The sequence below is a fragment of the Nymphalis io genome, chromosome 11 (genome assembly GCF_905147045.1).
Source record: "Nymphalis io chromosome 11, ilAglIoxx1.1, whole genome shotgun sequence".
Classification (NCBI taxonomy): Eukaryota; Metazoa; Arthropoda; class Insecta; order Lepidoptera; family Nymphalidae; genus Nymphalis; species Nymphalis io.
In genome coordinates this window covers 6,980,995-7,006,807 of record NC_065898.1, presented here as the reverse complement: position 1 = coordinate 7,006,807, position 25,813 = coordinate 6,980,995, and the positions used below count along the sequence as shown (strand labels likewise).

Below are 25,813 nucleotides of genomic sequence, written 5' to 3'. Positions count from 1 at the left end.
ACCCAGATAGAATAGGAAAAGGCTACCTGTGTCAAAATGTGTCAAAGAATAGTGCTTTGATGCATGACCCAACGACTGTAAAGGAAGCCTTAGATAGTGAAAATACCCAAGAGTGGATAAATGCAATGTACTGTGATTCTGCTTATCATGCTAGAAGCAAACACATCGATGTTCGTCACAATTACATTCGTGACAAGGTTAAATGCATCGAGTACTTTTCTACCTCTTCGATGATCGCTGACTGCCTGACCTGGCGAAGCCGAATAAAGTATCATCTGTTCCTAATTGGCATGGGCCTACGTTGAATGGAGGATATTGAAAATATGGACGTAGTCCGAACTTATTGACGCTAAACCTCTTTAATGCCACTCTAAATAAAAAGAATATATCTATCATTGTAACCACGCTCCGTCTTTTTATTTAACTTTTCCCTAGCCTAGCTCTGTAAAACTATATTCTAAAACTAGTTTTCATTAATATCATATTAAATTAAATTGATATAACCAAGATGTTTTATTGACTATACTCTGGCGAATGTAAAAGTAAACGCACACAAGTAGGTGTGAAAATGCCTAAAGTTGAAGAACGTTAGTTTTGATAAACGGTCCCAAGACCAACAATACTAATGTTTTTTGGTCAGTATTTATTATCTGTTAATTTATTTTTTAACACAGAAATCAAGTATTTATATTCAAGGTTGCATGCTTTTTTTGGTATAAAAGTGTCACTTGACCTAGTCTCTGGCTTACCTAAATATGTCCCAACTTTAAGAGTACAACTAAGACAGTGGTCGATATGTCAATACAGATTTATATTAGAAAGTGGCAGCTTAAAGCTGAAATTGTCTAAAGCTAGCAGTATTGCATTTACGTACCTAGAAAAGCCCTGCGGTAGATTTACCTCTAGGTTTTTGGGCCTCAGACAAGGCGTATCCTTTTCAGGCAGTATTTTTTTGTAATCGAGGGTGCAGCACTCAGCCTTCATTTTAGGAAAAACTGTTGATTTAAGATCTAATACTTCCCCATTTAATGTAAATTTTTACGTTTGGGGACAAATTTTAATTTATTTTATTATTTTCCTTTTCAAAAGAAAGTGTTTAACCACCAAAACGAGAGAAAGTCCAGAGAGAGAGCATTGTTTACATCGTCATTAATTGACATCTTTTATTTTATTTATTTAAATTGTTACCAAGACAAAGAAAATTATTTCATGATTGTTGTGAAGTAACAGAATGACTAAGAATATATCCTAGTATCCTTATATTTATGAAGCCTATGAAGAACTCTGGTTTACATCAAACATCTGAATTAGATTGATTATGTATGAAAAATGCCGATATATATGGAAGCCGAGATGGCCTAGTGGTTAGAACGCATGAATCTTAACCGCTCGTGGGTTCAAACCCCCCGGACAAGCACTACTGAATTTTCATGTACTTAATTTGTGATTATAATTCATTTCGTGCTTGACAGTGAAGGAAAACTTCGTAAGGAAACCTGCATGTGTCTAATTTCATTGAAATTATGTCACATGTGTATTCTACCAACCAGCATTGGAGCAGCGTGGTGGAATAAGCTCTAAACCTTCTCGTCAAAAAGGGAGAGGAGGCCTTAGCCCAGCAGTGGGACATTAACATGCCGTTACTGTATGAAATATAGAAGATTAGACGCACCATATCGATACCGAAATATATTAACTTATTTTTTGTGACTTCCTGGTTGTTATATCTTTTCTTAGCCATTTTCTAGGAAAGATAGCATTAAAAGCGGGGTAGCAAGAATGTCCTGGTTGTTTCTTTTTGGAATATTATAAAAACTCTTGGGTGCGCGAATGGGCGTTAGCCGCAACTATATATATATATATATATATATATATATATATATATATATATATATATATGATAACAATTATAATATATATAATTATATATATGATTCAAGTAAGTATATATATATATATATATATACATCATGATATATATGATGTATATATATATATATATATACATCATCTCTCCAAAGATGAGAGACACGGTAAAAAATACAGATTTTTTTATAGGTAATTGTATTTTCTGTAACTTATTTTATATTTTTTATCGTTAATTCCTGTTCGTGCTCTTAATTAACTTAGGGCCGGCGTAGTATGTCAATTTGTTTCATTCGTCCCGTTAAACCGTCACCTTCACATCTCATTCAATTTTATATGTGCAGCTTAAGGTTTTTTTTACTTATACTCCTCATGATATTGGAATAAAGGTTTTTGGTGACACTTTGAATTGTGTGGTTTTGTTCTTGAGAACTAATATGTTTTGTTTTTTTTTTATATAATAAAGCATTCCCTTGTCGTTTGAGTATAATGCACATTATTCCTAACTAATTCACTTCTGGTTTGATCATTTTTGAAAAAAGGTCTTTTAAACGTATCAATATTTAAGAAAGTAAATTCTTGTGCACCTACGTATTGTATAGATGGTAAAATCTTAGCATTTTTGCAATGAAAGCGACGTGTTGTTTACAAATATTCCTATTCCCTACGTACACGATAGTAATTTTTATACAAATCTTATAATTTTGTCTGATTGTCGAATTTTATAATAAACTTAAGCTATATGAATGCTATATTTATGGAAAAATAAAAGATTATTTTTGAATTGCTAAATATAAACAATATATAGAATTAAGGAAAACAAATTAACTGATAAAGAATATAAAAGCTATTCCCCACGTGCACGATAGTATTTTCTTATATAAATCTAATAATTTTGTCAGATTGTTGTTGTGATTTTATAATAAACTTTTAAGCTATCAATATATAGAAAAATAAGATTGTATTTTGAATTTCTAAATATAAATAATATATAGAATAATGGAAAACAAATTAACTGATATAGAATATAAAATAAGCTAATATATTCTGTACAAAAAAAAAGATTGTTTTTTTTTAAAGTCTTTATTTGAACCAACTTCTTAAAATATTGGTGGTGGCCTTTTGGTGTCTATACATCTGGCTTTGGTTCGATTTTCGAGACATAGTTCTTTTCGTTTATAATTTTTTATACGTGTTTTGTTCTTATTTAAATTAATCTTCTTAAGAAGAACATTTAATGTAAGCTGACAACACCAAGCGAATTACGTTTAGGGTTTGTGTTCCAAGTCATCGGTAACAAATAAATATTTGAAATTAATTTCTAATAAGTCCTAAACTTACATATGAAACGATATTCCGTCATCCTTTTTTAGTACATAACTCAGAATTAAAGTTGCAACACTTTTGACGTATTAACAAAAATACGAGTCGTTTCGTTCTGCAGGGAGTTTATATGTTAGCTTTTGTTGCCGTACCATAATGTTTCGCGCGCTCAATTTGCCTTTTGTTTTATAATCTAAGCTTAGGTAGGAAGAATTCGTAGTTTCTTGTAGTCTTTGCTATTTATACTAGGATTTTAGCATCAGAGTAATCGCTGTGATGTTGATAGTAGTCTAGTCCAAGTAAATGTTATTGTTTTCCTTAAATAAAACTTAGAAAACAGACAATATTCACTTGGCAACATCACAAGAGTTAGTTTGATATGATATATGATTTTATATTTATAGTACCTGTTTCGTATTATCCAACGTGTATTCTTTGACCTGGAAATCGCTAAACTTCTTTCGATTTTCTTATTAATATTATAATTTCGAGAGTGAGTTTGTTTATTTCTTTTGTTTGTTAACGCCTTCACGTTTTAACTACTCAACCGGTTATCATGATATTTTGCATACACTATGTTGGGGGTGCAGGAAAATACATAGGGTATCTAAAAGAAAAAAAATACAAAAACAAGCATATTATGGGAAATGCCGAAGTAATTTTGATAGTCTCTTCGTAATTAGTACACATTTACGAAACTGGACTGTACCTCGAACAGGAATAATGAAGGATATGCCTTCAGTGCGCGGAATCGCTACACGTGCCGTCAAACTGACCTTAGGTCCAAACGGCACCGCTTGTCGCATGTCGTTTTATTATCATCCGTTATTAAGCAATTTAGTTACTGTACCTATTATTTTGGCGGGGGCGATTTAACTCTCCGATGTCCTTAGCGTAGTGATCCGTAATGGATCGAAGTTTTATCGACACTTTTATTGTGATTCATATATTCCTAATATTAATTTCTTAAAATCGTTAGTTAGTTCCTGTAGTTTCCATAGTCAAAATCGCTTTAAAATATAACCTTGTTTGGCTCCATCGGCTGCCAAGGCAATTGTGATGGCTACTGTACTGGTTACAATGGAAAAATGTTTTTACTTCATATGCAACGAGGTTGTAAGTAAAGAATAATTTTGTCGCCAGTGCAACCAACTGTGGTCAAAAGAGTTTATTTTGTAGTATTTTTTTTTACCTTCCCAAGGTTTTTTTTTAAATTAGATATCATACCATTCATATTTACGTACCAGCATAACGCAGCGCATTCAACAATAACTAGCTAATCTTTCAGTACAAAGGTCATCGACGAACATTAACGTTTTAAGATTAGTATTAAAAAGACTTCAATGTCAAGCAATATATACCTAGTATATTTCTGAATAGAATTTATAACTATAAGAAGGGGGAGAGTGCGTGGCACTGTTGAACATACGAAGGTTGCCGATATCACCTGGAACCAGAAACTTTGTTTTTTTTTTTAAATCTTGTAGTAAAATTAGTCGTAAAGGTAATTTAACATAGAAAATGTATACCTTAATAAGATAAGACACCTATCAAAAGTACACAATAAAGAAACACTTATCGAGATCTCCTTTGAGAAAATCCTCAACTGTAGCGGGTATATGATATAAAAGATGATTTTAACGAGTGAAAAAATCTTGGGTTATGTTGTAAAAGCTTATCTATTGTCCCACAAAAGAGTTACTAAGCCTGTGTAATCGAGTAATAGAAGTTCTAAGTTTATGCTCGTTACTTATGTTATACTATTGTTTTTGGGGTACATACATAACGTATTTAACAAATTCACCTTGATTGAAATTATGTTTATTCTGCATTAATAAGATACACGTTTTAGACAACTTTCAATTGAAAAAAGCCTTAGGTAATATAATTGAACAAATAATAATTACGATTGATACGACGTCATTATCATAATTATTGTATTGTTTCAGAGGGGAGGAGAGTGCGGGTAACGCGTGTGCGATGGCTGCGTCGGCTGCGGCACCGGCTACGTGGCGAGGCACCAACGACAGCGCAACCGAGTTCTGCCGCCGCGGTAACACCCCTGCGGCATACGGCAGGTACCAGAGGAACAGCTCCACAGCACCATATGCTACGCCCCCTTCAAATGTTGAAAGGTTTAATATAAAAAAACGTGATCATATATCATCATATACGAGCATGGCGATGGGTCATTGCGAATCTTTTTGAGCTAGAAGGTACATGCTAATTTCGCTTGTAAAATTTGCAAAAGTGCTTTGGTGAGTTGGGTTAACTAATAAAAAAAATTGAATACTTTTAAGTTTATTTAAAACTAACGCTTGGCCCGCGGATTTGTTCGCGCTTTAATCGAAGATAAAGTTAAACGGGGTAAAAAGGACAAAATATGTTATTTTAGCTGTTAACTGTTTCGTATTAATGATATTAGTGCGATTATTATCATTCTAGTAATTAAAGATAAATACTGAATTATTGTAATTCATATACTATATTAGTTGTAGTATTTCCATTTGTCACGCAGCGATATTTTTGGCATGATTTACACGTGAACATGCTACAGATTTACATGGTAAAGCAGCAGCAAGTAATGGAAAAAAATTACAACCCTTCTAATCTAATTAAACTATAAATAAGGGGTAAAGTAAACAATTTAATGCAAACTTTATTAAACCGTACAAACTAAGGAATATGTAAGCTTTAAAGTAAAAACTAATTAAGAATTGATAAGAAAATTCGGCGAGAAGTTCGTTATGCGAGAGAAGCTTGGTATCAGTGCAAGTGTGGTAGGGCACAAAAAGACCACTCACCAACTTACTGATGAAAATAATATATCAGGAAAAAACGCTTATGGGAACAATACATCTCATCAATGTTTGCCGACGATTTTCGAAGCAGAGCGGTAAATTGTGACTCAAATGAGGGATATTATATCCTGAAAAATGAAGTCACAAACGCTCTTAAAAAAGCTAAAACGGGAAAATCAACCGGACCGGATAATGTTCAAATAGAGGTAGTTAAACTTATTGAAGAAGAAAATATTGACTTCCTGGTTAAATTCTTTGATTTGGTATACGACTCTGGCCATTAACCCAAAGACGGCTAACCTGGTTGGCTGGATGGGAAAAGTTGCTGGAAGCAGAGCTGTTGGTCGCAGAAAAAAGTCTTGGCTTTGCAACATCCAAGAATGGACGAGAATCGCGAGTGCTGCTAAACTCTTTCGCCTCGCAAAGAACAAGAAGGAGTATTCAAAGCTGACTGTAAGCCTTCAAACCTGAAGAAGAAGAAGAAAGTAAAACCTAATAATCTATAAAATTCAAAACTAAAATATAAGTATAATAACTTACAATGAATAGAGGAAATATCTAACGAGTCAATAATTGCAACCTAAAACATCAACGTATTTAATATGATCACCATAATATTGAAATTAATGAAAAAAAACTCAAAACAATCAGACGAAAATACGACAGAACGACAGAATGCTATTATGTAAAAACATCAGTAATTCAAGACTAAAACTAAATTAATAATGGCCGTACTTTCTTCTGGCAATAAAAAATATTATCTATGATGACAGTACAATATAACTACAATAAGTGATACATGCGCGCATATAAATAGATATAAAGATATCCATATAAAAAGATAATATATCTAAAATAATCCTAGCGATAAAAATATACCTTATGTAATTTAATCATGTATTATATTATATATATATATACCATATCATCAACAAATAATATATCTTGAATTTAGTTAACATTTATAAGTTATGAGAAATTAAATTTCCTTCAAACCGAAATAGAAATAGTCTAATATACCAGTCTATAGTACTCGACTATCGTAAAAAATATTTCTGGTGTTTTCTTTTAAAGATTTCTTATAAGCGGCGTTAACGCTTTAGCACCACCAAAGTACGTTTAAAACTCGATTTGAATAAATATGTCGATTTCATTTGATTTAAATGAACCGAGATAGTTTTATATTATAATTATTTAAGTCACGTGACCTGAAAACAATCACCGCGAATGAGGTAACGTATCTTAAATAGGTCCATGCTTTACGCGGTTACTATCTATTTATTTTTGTATATTTGTATTTATTTATTCTAGACTAGAGATCTCCCCGGCATAGTCTGGTAGCACGAAGTAAATTTACAGACAATTAAAATGTACATCGTTTCATATTAGTATATCATTTAAGCAGACCACACCATTGAAGCTCTCTCTCACACTTTTCACACTTAATAGACAAATATGATCTTACCATAACTAATTTGCACATAATATTTATACGTAAATGATTCTTTGTGAATCACTCTGTCTATTCGTGACGTCTGAAACACAGTAGAGACATACGCGGCGCCGTTGTAAATCAAAATCTATTTAATGTAGAAGTGACATTTGCTAATTGATTTTGAAAGATTATGATTATATGATGATGAGGTCTACTCTCCGACCTACCATGCTCCAAGCTGCTCAAGGCTCCGAAAAGTTCCAAATGGAACTTCAAAATCAATTCACCGCGTTGGAAACCATAAGCAGCATTGATGAGAGAACCGACACGCTGGTCAAAATACTGCAAAACACATCCCGCAAGTGTTTTCCGCCACAGAGAAGAGACAACGCACCAAAACTCTCTGCTGAGACACTCGAGCTCATGAGAAAACGACGAGAACTACCATCGTTTTTGTCAGATAAGGCCTTAAACCGAACAATAAAAACGCTGACGCGACGCGATCTCCGACGCTCCAATACCCGTGCCATCAAGGCTTCGATTGAGCAAAATCGGGGATCGAAAGTGTTCGCTCGCAAGTTTGGGAGGCCGCGTCTGACAAAACTTAAAACTGAAAATGGTGGGGTCGTTACCTCTAGGCCTGAGATTATCGGAGAAGTAGAGAGGTTTTATGGGCAGTTGTTCTCTTCAAGATCGGATAAACCCCTGGGAATCAGTATTGATGACCAGCGCGCCCCTCTTATGCGCCATTACTCCGAGGAGCTCCCGGTCGTTGACCAAGAAGAGATTAGGGCGGCTCTAGAACAGCTTAAAAACAACAAAGCTCCGGGAGATGACGGAATCACAACAGAGTTGCTTAAGGCAGGCGGGACTCCGGTCCTGAAAGAGCTAGCAAGCCTCTTTAATTCCGTCATCCAACATGGCAAGACCCCGGAAACGTGGAGCGGGAGTGAGGTGGTACTGTTTTTCAAGAAAGGTGATAAAACCCTCTTGAAAAACTACAGACCAATCTCCCTCCTGAGTCACGTGTATAAGCTGTTCTCAAGAGTCGTCACGAACCGTCTCGCCAGACGACTTGACGAGTTCCAGCCCCCAGAGCAAGCCGGCTTTCGATCAGGCTACAGCACCGTGGACCACATCCATACTGTTCGGCAGATTGTGCAGAAGACCGAAGAGTACAATCAGCCGCTGTGTATGGCATTTGTGGACTACGAGAAAGCCTTCGACTCCATCGAAACCTGGGCAGTGCTCGACTCATTGCAGAGATGTCATATCGATTGGAGATATATCGAGGTACTGAGATGTCTGTACAACGCCGCTACAATGACTGTCCACATCCAGGACTGTAAGACGAAGGCGATCCAACTGCGCAGAGGGGTGAGACAGGGGGATGTAATATCCCCGAAACTGTTCACCAACGCGTTGGAAGACGTTTTCAAAACGCTGGATTGGACTAGGTATGGAGTCAATGTAAACGGCGAGTACATCTCACACCTTCGATTTGCCGACGATATCGTCATCATAGCAGAGTCGCTGGAACAACTCACCGAAATGCTGCGTAGCCTAGGTGAGTCTTCCCGGTGTGTCGGTCTCGGTATGAACTTGGACAAGACCAAGGTCATGTTCAATAGGCATGTCGTGCCGGGACCGATATACGTCGAGGGGAAACCTCTCGAAGTTGTTAGTGAATATACCTACCTAGGACAAATAATACAAGTCGGTAGGAACAACTTCGAGAAGGAAGCCGATCGAAGAATTCGCTTGGGATGGGCAGCATTTGGCAACCTTCGTCAAGTCCTCAAGTCGTCTATACCGCAATGTTTGAAGACGAAAGTCTTCAACCAATGCGTCTTACCTGCCATGACATACGGTGCCGAAACGTGGACACTAACTGCGGGACTAGTCCACAAATTCAAAGTCGCTCAGCGTGCTATGGAGCGAGCTATGCTCGGAGTATCTTTGAAGGATAAGATCAGAAATGAGATTATCCGGAAAAGAACCGGAGTCACCGACATAGCTTGCAAAATTAGCAGGCTGAAGTGGCAGTGGACTGGTCACGTATGTCGTAGGACCGATGGCCGTTGGAGCAGACGAGTCCTAGAGTGGAGACCGCGAATCGGCAAGCGCAGCGTAGGGCGCCCTCCAGCCAGGTGGACCGACGACCTTAAGAAGGTGGCGGGCACCAACTGGATGCGGAAGGCGGAGGACAGGGAGCTTTGGCGCACCTTGGGAGAGGCCTATGTTCAGCAGTGGACAACGATTGGCTGTTGATTTTTTTTTTTTGATTTGATGATTATATTATTTGATTAATAACAACATTTTTTTTTTTAAATGGCCTGAAATATGTAAGGGTTTAACTTGGATAAATGCATTTTTTGGCATAACCCCGATATTTATTCTGCAAAATTAAGGAATGTTAATGTTACGCTGTATGTTGAAGTAGTAAATGCAGTTGATCATATTCAACTACTATTCTTTTTTTGATAAATAGTCAAGTACCCTCTTAGAGTAAGCGTAAAAAGCAGCTCCATTAACAGTGACAATAGTGTCAGTGAAAGAAGATATAATATATATTTTTTCATTGATTCAGTTCAATAATTAATATTAACAGCTACTTAAATAAGATTTAATTTGTTGTACTTTTGGGGTACGATTGGGTGTTGCCTGGTCGGGGATTGTCGACTTTTTGGTTTTAATTTGAAAACAATAATAATAATAATAATATCTTCCAGACCGATTTCGGCCACGGCGGACAATCTCAAGAGATATTAGCCAACTATGTAGGAAATATTATAGTGCACAAGTGTCTGAACAAACACAAATGCACTCGCTATTCCCTAACTCTCATAATCCGATGGGATGGCAATCCGACACGACCGGAAAGAGTTCAGGCGCAGGACGAACTGCTTTATGTCCTTTCCGAGGCACACACTTCCAACTTCCAGACTCCGGGCTGCTACTGAGAATTTTCTGACAGAAAAACCCAATAACTTATATTGGCCCGACCTGGGAATTGAACCCAGGACCTCCGGGTCTGCAGCCTTACATCCAGCCATTAGACCAACGAGGCAGTATGTATTGAAAACAATACGTACATTTTAAAACAAGCTTTTATTTAACCTAAATATTTACTTACTTACTGGTACCAAAACGAATAAAACTTAGTACTGGAATTTGTTTGAAATTTAGTTGCAAGACTAGACCTACACATTTATACTAACAGGTCTCAAAAGTTAAATAAATGATTGTAATAAAAAAACGTCAAATTTTGTGTGATTTATGTTTGCAGGACGACACCTCATCACCGATGGTACGCGACCGCGGCCGGCGGGACGGGCGCTGCGGGCGCCGCGGGCGGAGAGAGCACGCCCAGTACGCCCGGCGGCGGCACGGAGCGGCGGCGCCGGCTCTCGGGTTCCGGCTCGTCGCGCTCCGAGTCCAGCTCGCCCGAGCCCAGCGATACGTCTCGCGCGTCCACGCCGGCCACGCACCACCACCTGCAGCACCACACTGCGAGGCGAACGCCTCCGCCGCATCCGCATCAGGTTAATTAACATAAACTTTATTATATATAATTGAGGAAAAAGAAAATCATAAAAGAACAATCCTTACCTATTACGGAAATTTGTATGAAAACATCAATTTTTCACTACATTCGCAAGATGTGTATTGAAAATTGAAAACAATGAAATGCATCTGGTGAGTGGGATACTTATAGATTAAATAATATGCTCGGTTATATTCAGTGTATACTAACCCATCATTGGAAAATAATATTATCAAAAATACTCATCTTTGAAAATTCATCAAATTTAATTTACTAGTGGTTTTATTTACATTACAGTGGCCATCAACGGCGAACGGAAGACCTCTTGCGATATGTGTACGAAATTTGCCGACTAGATCGACCGATAGCTCGCTTAAAGATGGTCTTTATCATGAATACAAAAAACATGGAAAAGTGGTGTGGGTTAAAGTGGTCGGTCAGAATGCTGATCGCTATGCGGTTGTCCGTTTTAAAAAGCCGTCCGACGTAGAAAAGGCACTAGAAGTGTCTCAAGATAAGCTTTTTTTTGGTTGCAAGATCTCAGTGGCACCTCACCAAAGTTGCGACGATGATGCGGAGTCGGCGAAACCTTATGAGACTGATATTGATGAATACCATCCGAAGGTGGGTACATTTTTAATATTTAATTTTGTTTCAAAGTATTTAAATACGCAATAAAAATAAATAAATACATTTTCATTACCGAATTAAAAAACAAACCGTAAATTTAAATATTACGAGTGATATGCTGATAACTCCGCTATATTATGCACTACAAACAGTTCTTGATTAATATATCTTCATTTGTAATACAGCAATATTCCACTTAACTACTTAATTCCACTTTGATTTTACTTCTAAATTACCGGAAAAAAAGCTTTGCCGACATGCGAGACGCCATTTTCCAATGCTTTCGCTACACGAATGGAGAACGAATGAATTTATATAATTTAAAAAAATAAATAGTTTTCGGACAAATTGTAGAATTAAATAGGTAAAATATAGGAGTTTTATGAATAGCAACACTCAATTTATAGTTTTGAAAATAATACAAGAGTAAGACAATTCGTCTCTGATCTTTCGTATCATGTGCATGGGGGTGATTATTCGGAATTATCTAGTTTATTATTGCGACTTGGCTTTGTTTAACGGAGTGTGATTGAAGCGGATTTTGTATTTACATTTTTTTTTTATTTTACCTGCAATCCTATCATATATATCAATTAAGATTAATATAAAATTACGTTTAAAACCAATAAAATATTTCATTCCATACTTTAAAAATTTTGTATTCATTCAATAATTTTCTACTTACTAGTCTAACTCAGTCATGTCAATTCAAGGGCAAAATTGTTGATTTGCCTTCTTTCCCATTTCCATTGGAATAGACTATAGGTGAAAATTACTCCCACACACTCATAGTTCAATGGTTAGAGGCTATCACATCACGTCGTCACGTTCAGACAGAGTAAGAAGCGGAACTAAAACTTTAAGTGCTCTTTGATATATAAACACTCCCAACAATATTAGTAGTTAAATTATAATTTAGTTTTTTCCACAGGCAACAAGGACGTTATTTATCGGAAACTTAGAAAAAGATGTAACGCAGCAACAATTAAGAGATAAGTTCAAACACTTTGGACGTATAATAGAAATCGATATAAAGAAGGGAAGTGGCGGCGGAGCGGGCTACGCGTTTTGTCAGTACGCGTCCATCTCCAGCGTAGTGGAAGCGATCCGGGCTATGGATGGCGAGTACGTCGGCAGCTCACGGGTCAAGCTAGGTTTCGGGAAACCAGTTGCCACTACCTGCGTTTGGGTCGACGGTCTCACGGAGCACACGGAAAAACAGGTAAATAATATCTTTATTCAGCCAGAAGCTTTTTAAGTCTTCAAGCTTAGAAGCAAACAAGGAAGTTTGAATGTTGTTCGTTTGCAGACTTCGAAAAGCAGGAAATTATCAGATATTTGATTTATCTATTCAATGATTAGGTTAAATTCTCCACTAAGGGTAGATAAGTGGTTTTCCTCTATACGGCGCTGTCTCATTGAAGCATCGTGCTTAGAGAGTAATATTCTATATACAAATGCAGACCTCCGCGGCCTTGTCACTATCGAACGCGCGTCATTATAATAGTGCCGTGAAAAGCGTTTCGGTTCAGCGCTGGGCCCAGCGCTCGGGCGAGCTGAGACCGAAGGTCCGTAATGGTCGCAGGTGCTGGGCGCGGTGTCGCGGTGCGGCGCGGCCACGTCGGTGTGCGTGGACCGCGCGGCGGGCGCGGCGCTCGTGCACTTCGAGCAGGCGGCGGCGGCGGGCGGCGCCGTGCGCGAGCTGCGCCGCGTGGCCGCGCAGCTCTCCGCCGCCGAGCCCGACCATCCGCGCCTCTGCGTCGACTACGCCTCCAGAGAGTGCCAGGTCACTTACATAGATCTATTGTAGAATGAGACTAAGAGTTAGGAATCAGATATATAAGAACGCTAAATTTATAAATAAACGACTGATGTACCAATGTAATCTTCGAATAACATTGACCGGAGTGCTAAGAACGTTGTAAGACTTGTACCAACCTTTAGTAAATTTTATAATAGACGATGTTTTAGTTATTAAAGATTGCAATGGAATATGTCCAAATATTTTAGACGATACTACGAAAAAATGCGTATTGATAATTTTTTTTCTTATTTCAGGAAGCTTTTTATGAACAATTAGAAAAACATGGCGGATCTGCGGCATTGGCGGGTACGGAAAGAGTAGTCAGCGATATTCCTGGTCGGTTTTTGCCGGCTACGAGGCACGAGTCGATACGGTTTGTTAATGTTTTTTTGTATTCACAAATTGTATATAAGCAATATGGTTATGAATGGTACTGTTTAAAGATTCGAGGCAGGCGCTCCGCGATCTCGAGCTCCAAGCTTCGGCCGTTCATCCTCAAGAACACCCCGTTATAATGCGCATGATCATTACGATCCTGCTGATTTTGCTGCTGATCGAAGATACAGGTATAAAATATATATATAGAAAAGATTATAATCAAATATAACAAAATTTGCCAGTCATAATATATGTTTGACATTAGTAATAATTTAATCATCCGTATCGTTTAAAATATTTAAAATCTCAAAAAATTTTTAATCGTAAATCTATACTAAAAAGTAAAAAAAGTTTGAGATTGTTTAAATATTTTCGTTATGTAATTAATATAGTGATAATAACAATTTACGGAGTAAAATATACCATATATTTTGATCTAAAGTAAAAATATGTCCTTATTAAAATTTATATCAAGTATTTTATAACAGACCATTATATTATATATTCATTTTGTTCATTGTTCAATCTTATTCTCTTATTCGGTTTACACGACACGAGTTTGTTTTAACTTTTGAATATTAGATAAAGATTTAATTATTTTTATAAATTGTTTTTCCTTTTTGACTATACTTGGGTTTACTGTATTATAATTTTGTTATTTTAGGGTATATGACGAATTAGGTTCAAGTCCACAAACAGATGAAGCAACATATGAAGATAGACTTCAATCAGTTGTTGTATCGCCACACCGTGGACACAAACATCGACGTGACTCTAGTCCGGAGGAAAGAAAACTCTCCAAGGTCCGTCAACAACTTACTTTTAATAGTAAAATATATGTATATTTAATTGATGTTAGAAAAAATATTATTACTCAAACTGTTGGTAACATTATGAAAGAACGTGGTGTTATATTTTTAACTATTTTATAGACGCGAAATTAAAGATAAAGTGATTCGTTTTAGGAAAGGCATCGCAGTGTTGGCGGTGGATCGAGACGATCGCGATCAGGATCTCGCAGTCACATCTCTCGTCGGCGACATCGACGTCGCCGCGATGAATCGGGATCTCGAGGTTCGCGAACTTCGCGCGCTGGCACTCCCCTGCGCGATGAGCCAGACGCTCCACCCACAGAGCCACGTCGACCTCCGCGGGAACGACCACCTCTACCAATGAGTCTGCCTCTCCCGAAGTTCGCTGTGCAGCTGTTGCGTGCTGCACCTACACAACCGCGCTCGTTACCACCTCCCGCACCGGCTTCTCCGCCGCGACCGCCCTCCGCTTCGTCTTCGAGTGGTGGCTCCGCCCCACACTCTCCTTCGCTTGAGGAACGTATTCGCTCTCTTGACGAGAAGTACGAAAGGTGGACTGGCTCGCGCGCTCATGCCGACGCACCTGATCGAGCTCGCCTTCGTCATCGCTTGCTCGAACTCGACGTCAATGAAGTGAAGCCTTCGGAGGTAGTGCTCTCCTTACTCGCAAAGCGTTCCGTGTTCGACGAGGACTCGGAGCGGCTGGAGGGAGCTGCAAGGGTTCCAAGTCCAGCGAGTAGCCCACATACATTGCCAACGACAGTGCCACGTGTGCTACGCTACCCATTCCCTGTGCATTCCGTAGCTGCAACCGCGGTGCCTTGTTCCGCAACGACAACATCTGCTGCTAGTTTGATTTCGATGGTAGATCCTGATGAAATTGAACGCATACATTCAACATCTCTTCAAAGAATAACCAAATTAACTGATTTTGAAAGTTTGCATGAATCACGATTAAGAACGAGAACGCCTTCCACTGATAGATCGGTATTAGAGTTTTCCGAGAAGAAACAATCACCGCCTATTGATAGAGACCGAGCTGAGTTGGATGGCGAACGTGATAAACCTGAGGGCAAAATAAGAAACTCATCGATTCCAATCCTAGACGAAAACATATCTTCAGCGATTGATAAAATCGGATTCGACAAGGCCAATTTGGTTAGACCACTAGATCATATTTTTTTGGCTCAAGCTCAAGAACAAAAGTTGAATCAAAATATTTCGAATGAAAGTCGGGGATGCCATGAAGAAAAAATAACAACAATTAAGAAAGAAGATTACTTCGAAGACAAGTCTGTTCAAAAATCCAGTGACTCATTAATTAATAAATATGAGAGAAATTGCTTTCGCGATGAAACGAAAATGCGTAGTCAAGATAATAAAGTAATAAAACAAGAGACAATTCAATTGGACATTCAAATTAATCAACACGAAAAATATATTTTCAAGAGCGAATATGATACAAAAACAGAATCAATTATCCAAGAAGACATTAAACAACAGTTGGAACAAGAAAGTAAAATGCATGAATCAAGTTTCCGGATAAAAAAAGAAACTGAACGATGTAAAGAAAAATCATTTCAAAACCATATAAGTAAAGATTCTGTGTCATATAAAATACATTCAGCCAATCATCTCAATGCTATAAATTACGTGGAATTAATTAAAAAGAATTCAGAACCGAACCAGGATAATAAACATAACGATAAGAATAAAGAAAAAAGTGAATCTACAGCTACTTCGCAAGAAGATAAATCTGGGAAAGAGAATATTGACTGTATTAGATCTATAGATAAATCAGTCGATGAATCAAAAATTGCTAATAATCTATTGTTTTCACCTGATCGAACAACAACAGATAATGGCAAAATACAAGAAGAAAATAGCAAAAACGAGCGTGATAAAATTAGACATAGTAGAGACCGCGTTGACAAAGATATTGAAAAAGAAAGATCTAAAAGTAACAAAAGTTTTAAACTTGACAGAAATGAAAAAGAGCGTAAAACAAAGGAAGATATTTTAAGCGTTAAATTTAATTCTGAGAAAGTTGATAAGCTTAAGTCTGACAAAGAGGGTGAAAAGCTTACGGAGAAAGTTGAAAAATCTAGACATAATGATGACAAGAGTGCCCGTCATGAGAATCATAAGAAAGAAAAATTTGAAAGAGATAGAAAAAGAGACCTGATTGAAGTTGACATATTGACAAAAACTTTAAAACGTGAGGAAAAGCACAGACATGATCGATCTAAAAAGGATAGTGACCCTAAACGAGACATGAAAAAGGACACTGATAGTTCAAAAAGTAGAAAGAGTTCGAGAGATGAGTCTTCTAGAGATATTTGTCGAAAAGATTCTACAGATTCCACAACGTCGAGAGCGTCCCATGACTCATTAAAATCAAAGGACTTGGATAATGCTGACATAAAAGAAGAGCCAAAATCTCGATCTAAAGGTGCTGATACTCATAAACTTGAAGTCGATAAAGAGCTGTCGAAGTCTCATGACTATAATAAATTGGATGGTAAATTAAAAATTAAAAGTGAAATTAAGGAGGAAAAAGAGCATGGAGAACAGCCATTTAAACAAAAACTAAAAGAAGAAAAAGAATGTAGTGATCATAATTATAAGAATAAAGTAGATAATTACCATGAAAATATGACAAAAAGTAAGGCCGATATATCTGAAAAACAAAGACATTATTCAGTAGATTCACCTGGCCTTGATTCTAAACGTAAGGAGCGACTTAATTCGTGTTCAAGCTTGCCATCTCATATTGGTCATAAACGAAGAATGTCATCACAAGATAGCATAGACTGTCTTCATTTAGAAGACAATAAGAAAAGTCGTCAGGTCGAACGTCGTGAATCTAAAGATTCAAGGAGCTTAGAAAGGCATAAAACTACTAAGTTTAGTAAAGGTCATTTCGCTAAGATAATTGAAAGCAAAACAAAAGATGATAAGAAAAATCAGGTCAAACCACCAGATGACATGTTTCTTAATATAAAGGACTGTGATATTAAAGAAACCGGAATTGATAAAAATAAAATAACTAAGAAAAGTCCGTCGCAAGATAACGAGGAGAAGTCAGTTGGAAGTTCGGATGCGTCATCGGAATCGCTCCAAAATAATATTGATTTTCTTGCCACATTAGAACTCAGATCTAGCGAAGAAGACGAAAAGCAAAAAGCAATGCGAAAAGAAATGAAAGAAAAGAAACGAATACAGCAATTGCAGCAGATCCAAGAACTTCAAATGCAACAAGATGCTTTACAACAAGCTGAAATAAGTAATAAGATAAAAGAAGATCGTAAGGTAAAAAACGATGACAAGAAAAAAGAAACTGCTCGTGAAAAGCGAATGTCTACTGATCGGAAAAGTAGGGATGAACGAAATGATCCAAACAAAAGACGAAATCGTAAACAAGTTCAGAGTACTGACACTTCAGATTCCGACGAACCGAAAAAACATTCAATATTTGATATTATTGATGATGAACCGACATATATTTCTATGTATGACAAAGTTAAAGCTAGATCATGTAAGAATATGCAAAAACAGGAAGAAGAAAAACGTCAGGAAAAAATTAAAGCTAAATTTAGTCAGTTAAAACAAAGTAGAGCAAAACGCGAAGAAAAGAAAAGATCAAGCTGGGATGAAGATAGTGATTCTGAAAATGAACGTCGTAAATGTCACAAAGCTTCTATGGATAGCTCTACCGATGATGATCAGATTGTAATACATAGCAAAAAGCGTGAGAAATCGCATGGTTCTAGTCTGGAATATGATCGAAATAGAACAAACGATTACTTTGATGTAGGTAGTAATGAAGAAGATTCTCGCAATAAACTATCTCGTAAAAATTCACGGACTCGCATTATGTCAGATACGTCCGATGAAGACAATGCTAAACGTAATATAAATAGAAGTCCTACTTTTATTGATAAAATAAAAAAAGAAATATTTTCAGATTCTGAATCATCCCAAAAATTTAAAGATATTGAGCTTAAAGAATCAAGTGATGATAAAGTGAAGAAAACATCTCTTTTAAATTTATTTGGTAAAAGTGACAGTGAAGATAACCGATTAAAATCGAGCTTAGATATTGAAATTGATTATAGAATATCATTTGCGAAAAGCTATCCTAACGATTTATCATCCGAAAATGAATCTAGTCCACCAAATAGAAATATATCTGAAGTACGTAAAAAACATAAAAAGAAACAGAAGAAATATAAATTTTCCTTTTCTGATGAAGATACGAAGACTGAGACTGCTCATGAAACTACCTCAGAAGTTGACACTAAACATAAAAATTCCGATAAAGGGCGTCGTCATAGTAACAAAAAAGAAAAAAGAAAAGAGAAAACTCGCGATAGTCTTGACACTGATGAACTACGAGATGAAAAACTAAAAATTAAAAAGGAAAGACGTTCACCGCATCAGTCATATGACTTAATGGCTGAATCAGTTTCCAATAATAACAAAAAGGAAGGCAAAATGGAAGACATATTTGGACCTCTTTCAGATGAGTCTGATAGAGATTCAGGAAACATAAATAATAAAACAGAATCTCTCCCTCTGGAATTTGAATCACAGATATGTAAGAGCAATGAAAAAGCCACTCTAAATAACGATGACATAAAAATTAAAGAGAGAGATGATAGTAGGCGAAAGAGAGATAAAAAGAGGAAAGAAAAAAGACATTTCATTAAGGACGATGACAATAGCCTTGATGTCGATGCTGTCAGTAAGGCAATCGAAGCTCGTTTGTTTGCAGACACTTCAAACATGGATGATAATCGTATTAAGTCAGATGGTTTATCCGATTTCGTTCCTAAAAAAGCAGAGATTGAATTAAAATATGCAGATATAAATTACAAGAGAGAATCTTTATCTTTTAGTAAGTATAGCGATAAAAGCAAAAAGGAATCCAGAGAAAGAAAGAAAAAGAAAAAGAAAAATAGAGAAGAAAGACAAAGTCGAAAAGAACATCATCATAGCTATCATCATGAGAAAATCACGAAAGTTGAGGGTACTTACATGGAAAATAGTATCCAATTATCTCCTAAAACGATGTTGCTTGATATACCATTACCTACTGATATACAGAAGGTGGAATTGACCGATAAATCAGATGATAGTAAGTCTCTATCTGAATCTCCGAGTTTACCTAGGATAACAGACAGTCCCCCGTTCCTGATTCAGTCAGATGAAAATAATGATATTAAAAATAATGAATGCGATACTCCTAATCGCTTAGTTGTCGATGATGGAATTGAAATTGATTATGATCTAACAAGAAATATTGAAGTTAATGATATTCCGATGCCACCTCCAATAGACAATATCGTTCAAGACATCAGTGAAGTACCATTACCCAAAGATCCCCCACTTGATATTGAAACAAGTAAACAGAGTATTCTTACACCTTTTAATCTTGAAATTGAAGAAGATACGGATGTTAAAATAAGTGAAGATGCAGTACGCAGTATACCCAATTTAGAAAATGATACAGAAAAACAATCTGAAAAAACGATTGTAAATGATTCACATTCTTGTAAAGTTGATAAAAAAATAGAAGAAAAACAACGTGCAATCATTTCTCAAGAAGAAACAGAAGACGCCGTAGCTGCATTGTTGGGTGAGAGCTTTGGTGGAAAGGTAAATACTTTTGATAGTTGTTATGAAGAGGTGGAAAATAATACTGTCCATCAAATTGAAATTGAAAGTACACCAATTGAAAATGAAATAATTCCTGAAGAAGATGCGGAAGAAATGAGACAAGCAGTTCAAAATTTAAATGCAAGCGAAATGGAAATGAAGCCTGATACACCAGTTTCTGACAATGACTTGCTTTTAATTGACACCGATACAGAAGAAATCGAGGAAACAAATCAAGACGCTATTGAAAGATTACCAGTAAACATCATAACAGCTAACCAATCTCTTAACAATAACACAAAAACAAATTTAGCGCAGACTACAGAAATATCTAATATTATTGTGACGAAGCCGAAGACAAATATAGTACAAACTATTACTAAGGAATCAATTGAAATACCTAAAAGTTCTAATGAAAGTAAAATAAAACCGATTTTAACGAAACAAGAAACTGTCCAACAAATAACATCTACAGCAACTCCAGTCATTACCTCTTGGACTTTGTCAAATAATAAATTAATAGAACAACCACATCTTCTTAATATTCCTGTAAGTTCCATAGCAAATAGAGATAATACCGAAAACAAGCCTACTCACATAACAGCTAACATTGTGCAGATAAAAGCCACAGAAAATCAAAACATGCAAGTAAACAATACTTTGAGACCTATAATAAATTCAAATCGAGTGAATCCACCATATCAAGTTATAAACCAGATGATTAGACCTCAAGTATCTAGTATGCAGCCACCTACAATAAAAATTCCGGAACCTCATATTATTTACCAAAAACCTCAGGGAATTGTTATTTCACCTAGAATGACCAATGAACAAATATTGCTTAGCCCTAAACCTAATCAACAAACAGAAACTGTGACTTCACCACGGTTATCAAATATGGTATTGAATACTTCGCAACAAAATATAAATTCAGTTGGATTATCTTCACCGACTGCTTTACAACAACGATCTCCAGGTCAAGTTACTGTTGTTAGAATGCAACAACCACCACTTAGTCCAATACAAACAGTGCATATTCCTCATGGTGCTAGAACTATGGTTTCTCCTAATAGACCTAATTCAGTCTTGGTACAAACACAAGGTACCCCAATACATTTCAACAGATTACCCGTAACACCAGTTCTAGCACCTATTTCTAAACAATTGAACACTAACAACGTCATACAACAACCTAAAGGAACTGGAGTAAATAATCCACAGTTGATGCATCAGCAAAAGATTATAGCAGGAGATTCCAGGAAATCGGAAAATATTACTGATACAGCTAAAATTATTTTATCCCCAACAAGATTGCCACCAAGTTCGAATCATACAGTAATGGCGCCAAATCGTCTTATTCCTATGCAGAATGCATTGCATGTTAATAATATTAATTCAACTTTACATCTTTCTAATAAAGTATTATTAAATAACAAAAGTCAATTGATTGAAAAAAGAGAAACTCAAACGAATAAATCTGAAAATAACCACATACCGTTTGTTTCGTCACCTCTTATACATGTGGCTGGTGTTTCTCATTCAACAACGTCTATTATTCAAGGTACAGGTAAATCAAGCATTTGCAATATTCAAGAAACTACCGTTAATAGAGGACATGGATCTAATGTAATACATACAATAAATTCACAAAGACTGCTTACAACAAGTTCCGTGACAAACGTCGTGCAGCTGGATGCAAACAAAGGATCTCCTTCTGTTTTATCTATGGCTACAGTAAAGCCGGCGTCTTCTTTAGGTAAATCAGAAACGTCCAATTCTGTCGTAGTCACAACTTCAAGTCTTGGTAACGTAGTTATGACTCCGTTGCTACTAAAAAGTTCAACTCCAAAAGCTACTATACGTTTACATTCAAGAAGTGAAAGCGATCATGTTGATAACCATATGCCGATGTCATTACTAAATCATGCTCAGCGTGATCTTGATTCTCAACACAAACAACACGAGCAATCTGATAAAATGATTGAAGCTCCTGGTACAGAATTAAATTCCGAAAATTCAGCATCCTCAATTTCTACATCACCAGTTGAAAATATACCCAAATGTGAAACAGACTTTGAGGAATTATTAAAAGACAATACAAATGAAATCAAAATTACAAATGATCCTGAAAAAAAAGTAGAAATAAATGTCGGTAAAAATATAACTCTTAACACGCAAAGTCACGATAAAAGCGAAAGTACTGATTATGCCGCTAGAGATAAAGAAGAAATTGAGATACCAATGTCGAAACAGACCTTAAGCCAGGAAATACTAAAAAATAAAAATGATAATGATTATACAATGGCATTAATTGAAAAGTCAGAAAATAATTTTAAAGAAAATGATGTCAAATATACTAGCCAAGAAAAAGCTGATGAAAGTTTACCAAAAATACAAGAAAAAAATGATAAAGTTAACACTTACGACATAAATGATAATTCTAAAAAATCTGATTTAAAAGAAAACAAAGAACAATTATTTGACTTACTTACAAATCATGATCAAAATGTTAATAACGATATAAAAAACATAGAAGAAAATGAATACTGGACAGCCAAAGATGTTAATATTGAGTCAGTCATTAAAAAAGTAGATTCTTTATGTAATGATAATTTAGATGAAAAGAAAGTTGAAATTAGTGAAGAAAGAAATCTTACCACAAAGGACACAGAAATTTTAAAATCGGAAACAAATACATCAATCGACTCTCTGGATCAAGGAGAATCCAATAAAATTGATCCTTCCAAAGTAGAATCTTTTAAACAAACAGAGAATAAAGAGGAACCATTTCATGAAACTAATTTAATTGAGGAATGTATTATAGAAAAAACAACACCTACTGGAAAAAGAGGTGGTCGAAGTGCTCGCGGCAAAAGAACAGATAAAAATCAAGACAGAGTACAAACTCGTCAGATAAATAAACCATCCCGAGGGACTTCAAAACGTGGGAGAGGGAGGCTAAAAGTAGATAAACAAATAAAAAATATGGTATCTAGTAATTTAAACAATATGCCTGGTGACGTCTATGATTTTCACGAAGACTCTGGAGATGAAACCGTAACATCACCGAATAAAACTGAAGTAAGGCCCCGCTTAATTTTGACAATAAAAAGTCCTCTTTCTGGACACTCGAATGCAATTGCAACATCAACTCTTAGTATAACACAGAAGGATCAAGTTAAAAGTGTAGAGAAATCTAAAGAAGACAAAATTGAAGTTTTTGCATCACCTTCAACAAATACTCGAAAATCCAGACGCCTACAGGAAAAGGATATTCAACGAAGCACTGTTGATGACGTAATCGATGATGTGATCAAAGGTTCTAATACAGTTCAATTTAAAAACAGTAAAGAAAGCAATAAAAAAAGATCTACAAGACTAAGTGGCACTAAAACGAATATTGATAAAGTACCTCAATGTGACACAAGAAAGTCTCCAAGAGGCGTAAAAAGGACAAGAGATAGAAGTCTGTCCGATGCCTCCTTAGATAGCAGCGACGAAAATGCTAAAAAGGATGACACAGTTAAGGAAACTAAAATACAAAAATTAGTCGAACCAATTGCTACTGCTAAGATAGAAACTGACACGGCAATCAAAATGACAACTACCTCTTCTACAGTTGTTGTTCCATCATCTAACAATCCAACTCCTATAATGAAACCGCCTAAGAAAATGATATCAGAGATTAGTGCCAAACTAGCAAGTGCCTTTGAAGCAGCTGCGAATGCAACGAATCGGGTCGGTGGTGCTTCTCCAATAGTGCACGAACGGCCGCTGCAATTAGCCGAGCGACAACCTGAAATAGAACGTCTCCTACCACCCGCCGCCGATCTCTCACCTGCTGTACCCGGTGAGGTTGTCGCCGGAGACGCTGGATACGTCCGCCGCATCGTCGACAACGTACCGTCTAATATGATGCCGGTCGGTGCGACCGAGGCCACTGACGCGCGCGTACAGTCACCGGCTCTTCCACACCGTCCACCGTCCGTACACCATCCGCCTGACCGAGTCACACCGATTCTTGTCAGGTATTTTGTATTCAATAATTAAAAAGTAATTTATTTAATTTCATCTATCATAGATTCACATTATCATTTGTACTGTTGTGTAATATGATATTTTCGAACTAATAAACGGGGTGTATATTCGCAGAGGCGGAGAAGGAGAGGCAGGAGCGGCGAGCGCGCTGGGCGGCGTGGCAGGCGCATCGCGTGGATTCCGCGGCGCCTACGCGGGCCCGGCCAGTCTGCCCCGCGGCGCGCACCATCCGCCGCACTCGAAGCAGGTCGCCGTCGTTGGTCCGCAACATCACCCGGGTACGTAAAAAGTCTAAGCAAGAACATGAGGAAAACAACAGTCTTTTTTTCGGTATACTTCTATTTTGGTGTTATTTCAGGATCACGAGTTACCATTACGAGTGTCCCTGCGGTCAGTCCTCAAGGCCAAGTTGCATTGGTGAGTATGATAGATTTCTTCTGTTTTTATTACCTTTTTATCACTTAAGAGTACTATATAAATTATTAACTGAAAATATGTATAAAGAGAGTCATTTTGTTCATGCTATCCGGAATAGTCTGCGGATTTAGTTAGAAGTCCTCCGCCTGCACATCAACAGACTTCTCCTATCACCTCGGTATATCATAATGTAATTAACTTAATTCTTTTGGACGCCGTGAATTTAATTTTTAATACATTTATATCAATGTTAATTATCTGTCAACAGGGCGAAGGAATGTATCCTCATTTCTCGCATCACCATTATCAGATGTACCAACAACATTTTCGTGCTACACAGTACGAAAACCTGCCCACACCCACTTCTTTCACAAGGTACGTAAGACTTTTCAGCTGTAAGTTTCACGTAAATTATTTTCAAATAATAACTATAAAAAATTTGGTTTTTCCTAATAATGCTTTATCCATTTGGTTATTCACTTTTTATCACCTGACCTGTTATTAACATTATATCGCACCTAATCCAGATTACGTAAAAATTAACTTTAAAATGCATACTAAAAAATATATGAACTGCCTAATCTTAATTATGACTTCTTACGTACATTCAATAATATCTATAATATAATACCATAATTGTATCAGTTTTTTTATTAGGATAATTTTCGTGCGTCATTTTTTATATTCTACGACACTTAGTGACGGGATCGAGTGTATTACGTAAATATATTTTCTGAAAAGAAGCAAATCGCTTTAAATTGTAGGCTTTGTTCATTGAAAATTCACCAACCGAATAAATATTTATGTTTTTTTAAGATACAAATGACGTACATATGTATATGTTCGTATTTTCTTTGTTCAATATCTATCCAACAGTACTATTAAACTAGCTTTATATCAACTAATAATTTATTTAAGTTAAATAAAATAAACATTGTTTTTTTCATTATAAACGTGATGATCATGACATTTAATATTATGATATATGTATATGAGCACTGTATAAAGTGTTAGTAGATTTCAACAGATGAAGTAAGAATAAATAAACCTTCAATTTACATATTTTCTGCGATTTGATATTGCGTTTGCTATATTATGCTC

General features: G+C 36.4%; 1 protein-coding gene across 5 annotated transcripts in view; it reads left to right on the top strand.

The window, feature by feature from the left end:
• Positions 1 to 25,813, top strand: part of LOC126771551 (protein split ends) — a 98,698-nt gene that overhangs the window by 67,514 nt on the left and 5,371 nt on the right. Inside the window, exons 3-15 of one of the 5 annotated variants that reach the window (XM_050491460.1) lie at positions 5,139 to 5,267; positions 10,715 to 10,970; positions 11,270 to 11,596; positions 12,534 to 12,824; positions 13,188 to 13,388; positions 13,661 to 13,779; positions 13,850 to 13,972; positions 14,449 to 14,587; positions 14,750 to 24,285; positions 24,410 to 24,573; positions 24,654 to 24,712; positions 24,831 to 24,902; positions 24,981 to 25,087. In XM_050491460.1, coding sequence (XP_050347417.1) covers positions 5,139 to 5,267; positions 10,715 to 10,970; positions 11,270 to 11,596; positions 12,534 to 12,824; positions 13,188 to 13,388; positions 13,661 to 13,779; positions 13,850 to 13,972; positions 14,449 to 14,587; positions 14,750 to 24,285; positions 24,410 to 24,573; positions 24,654 to 24,712; positions 24,831 to 24,902; positions 24,981 to 25,087 — 11,523 coding nt within the window. Of the gene's footprint in view, positions 1 to 5,138; positions 5,325 to 10,714; positions 10,971 to 11,269; positions 11,597 to 12,533; positions 12,825 to 13,187; positions 13,389 to 13,660; positions 13,780 to 13,849; positions 13,973 to 14,448; positions 14,588 to 14,749; positions 24,286 to 24,409; positions 24,574 to 24,653; positions 24,713 to 24,830; positions 24,903 to 24,980; positions 25,088 to 25,813 lie in introns of all 5 variants that reach the window. The other 4 variants (XM_050491459.1, XM_050491464.1, XM_050491463.1 and 1 more) reach the window with 4 other exon arrangements.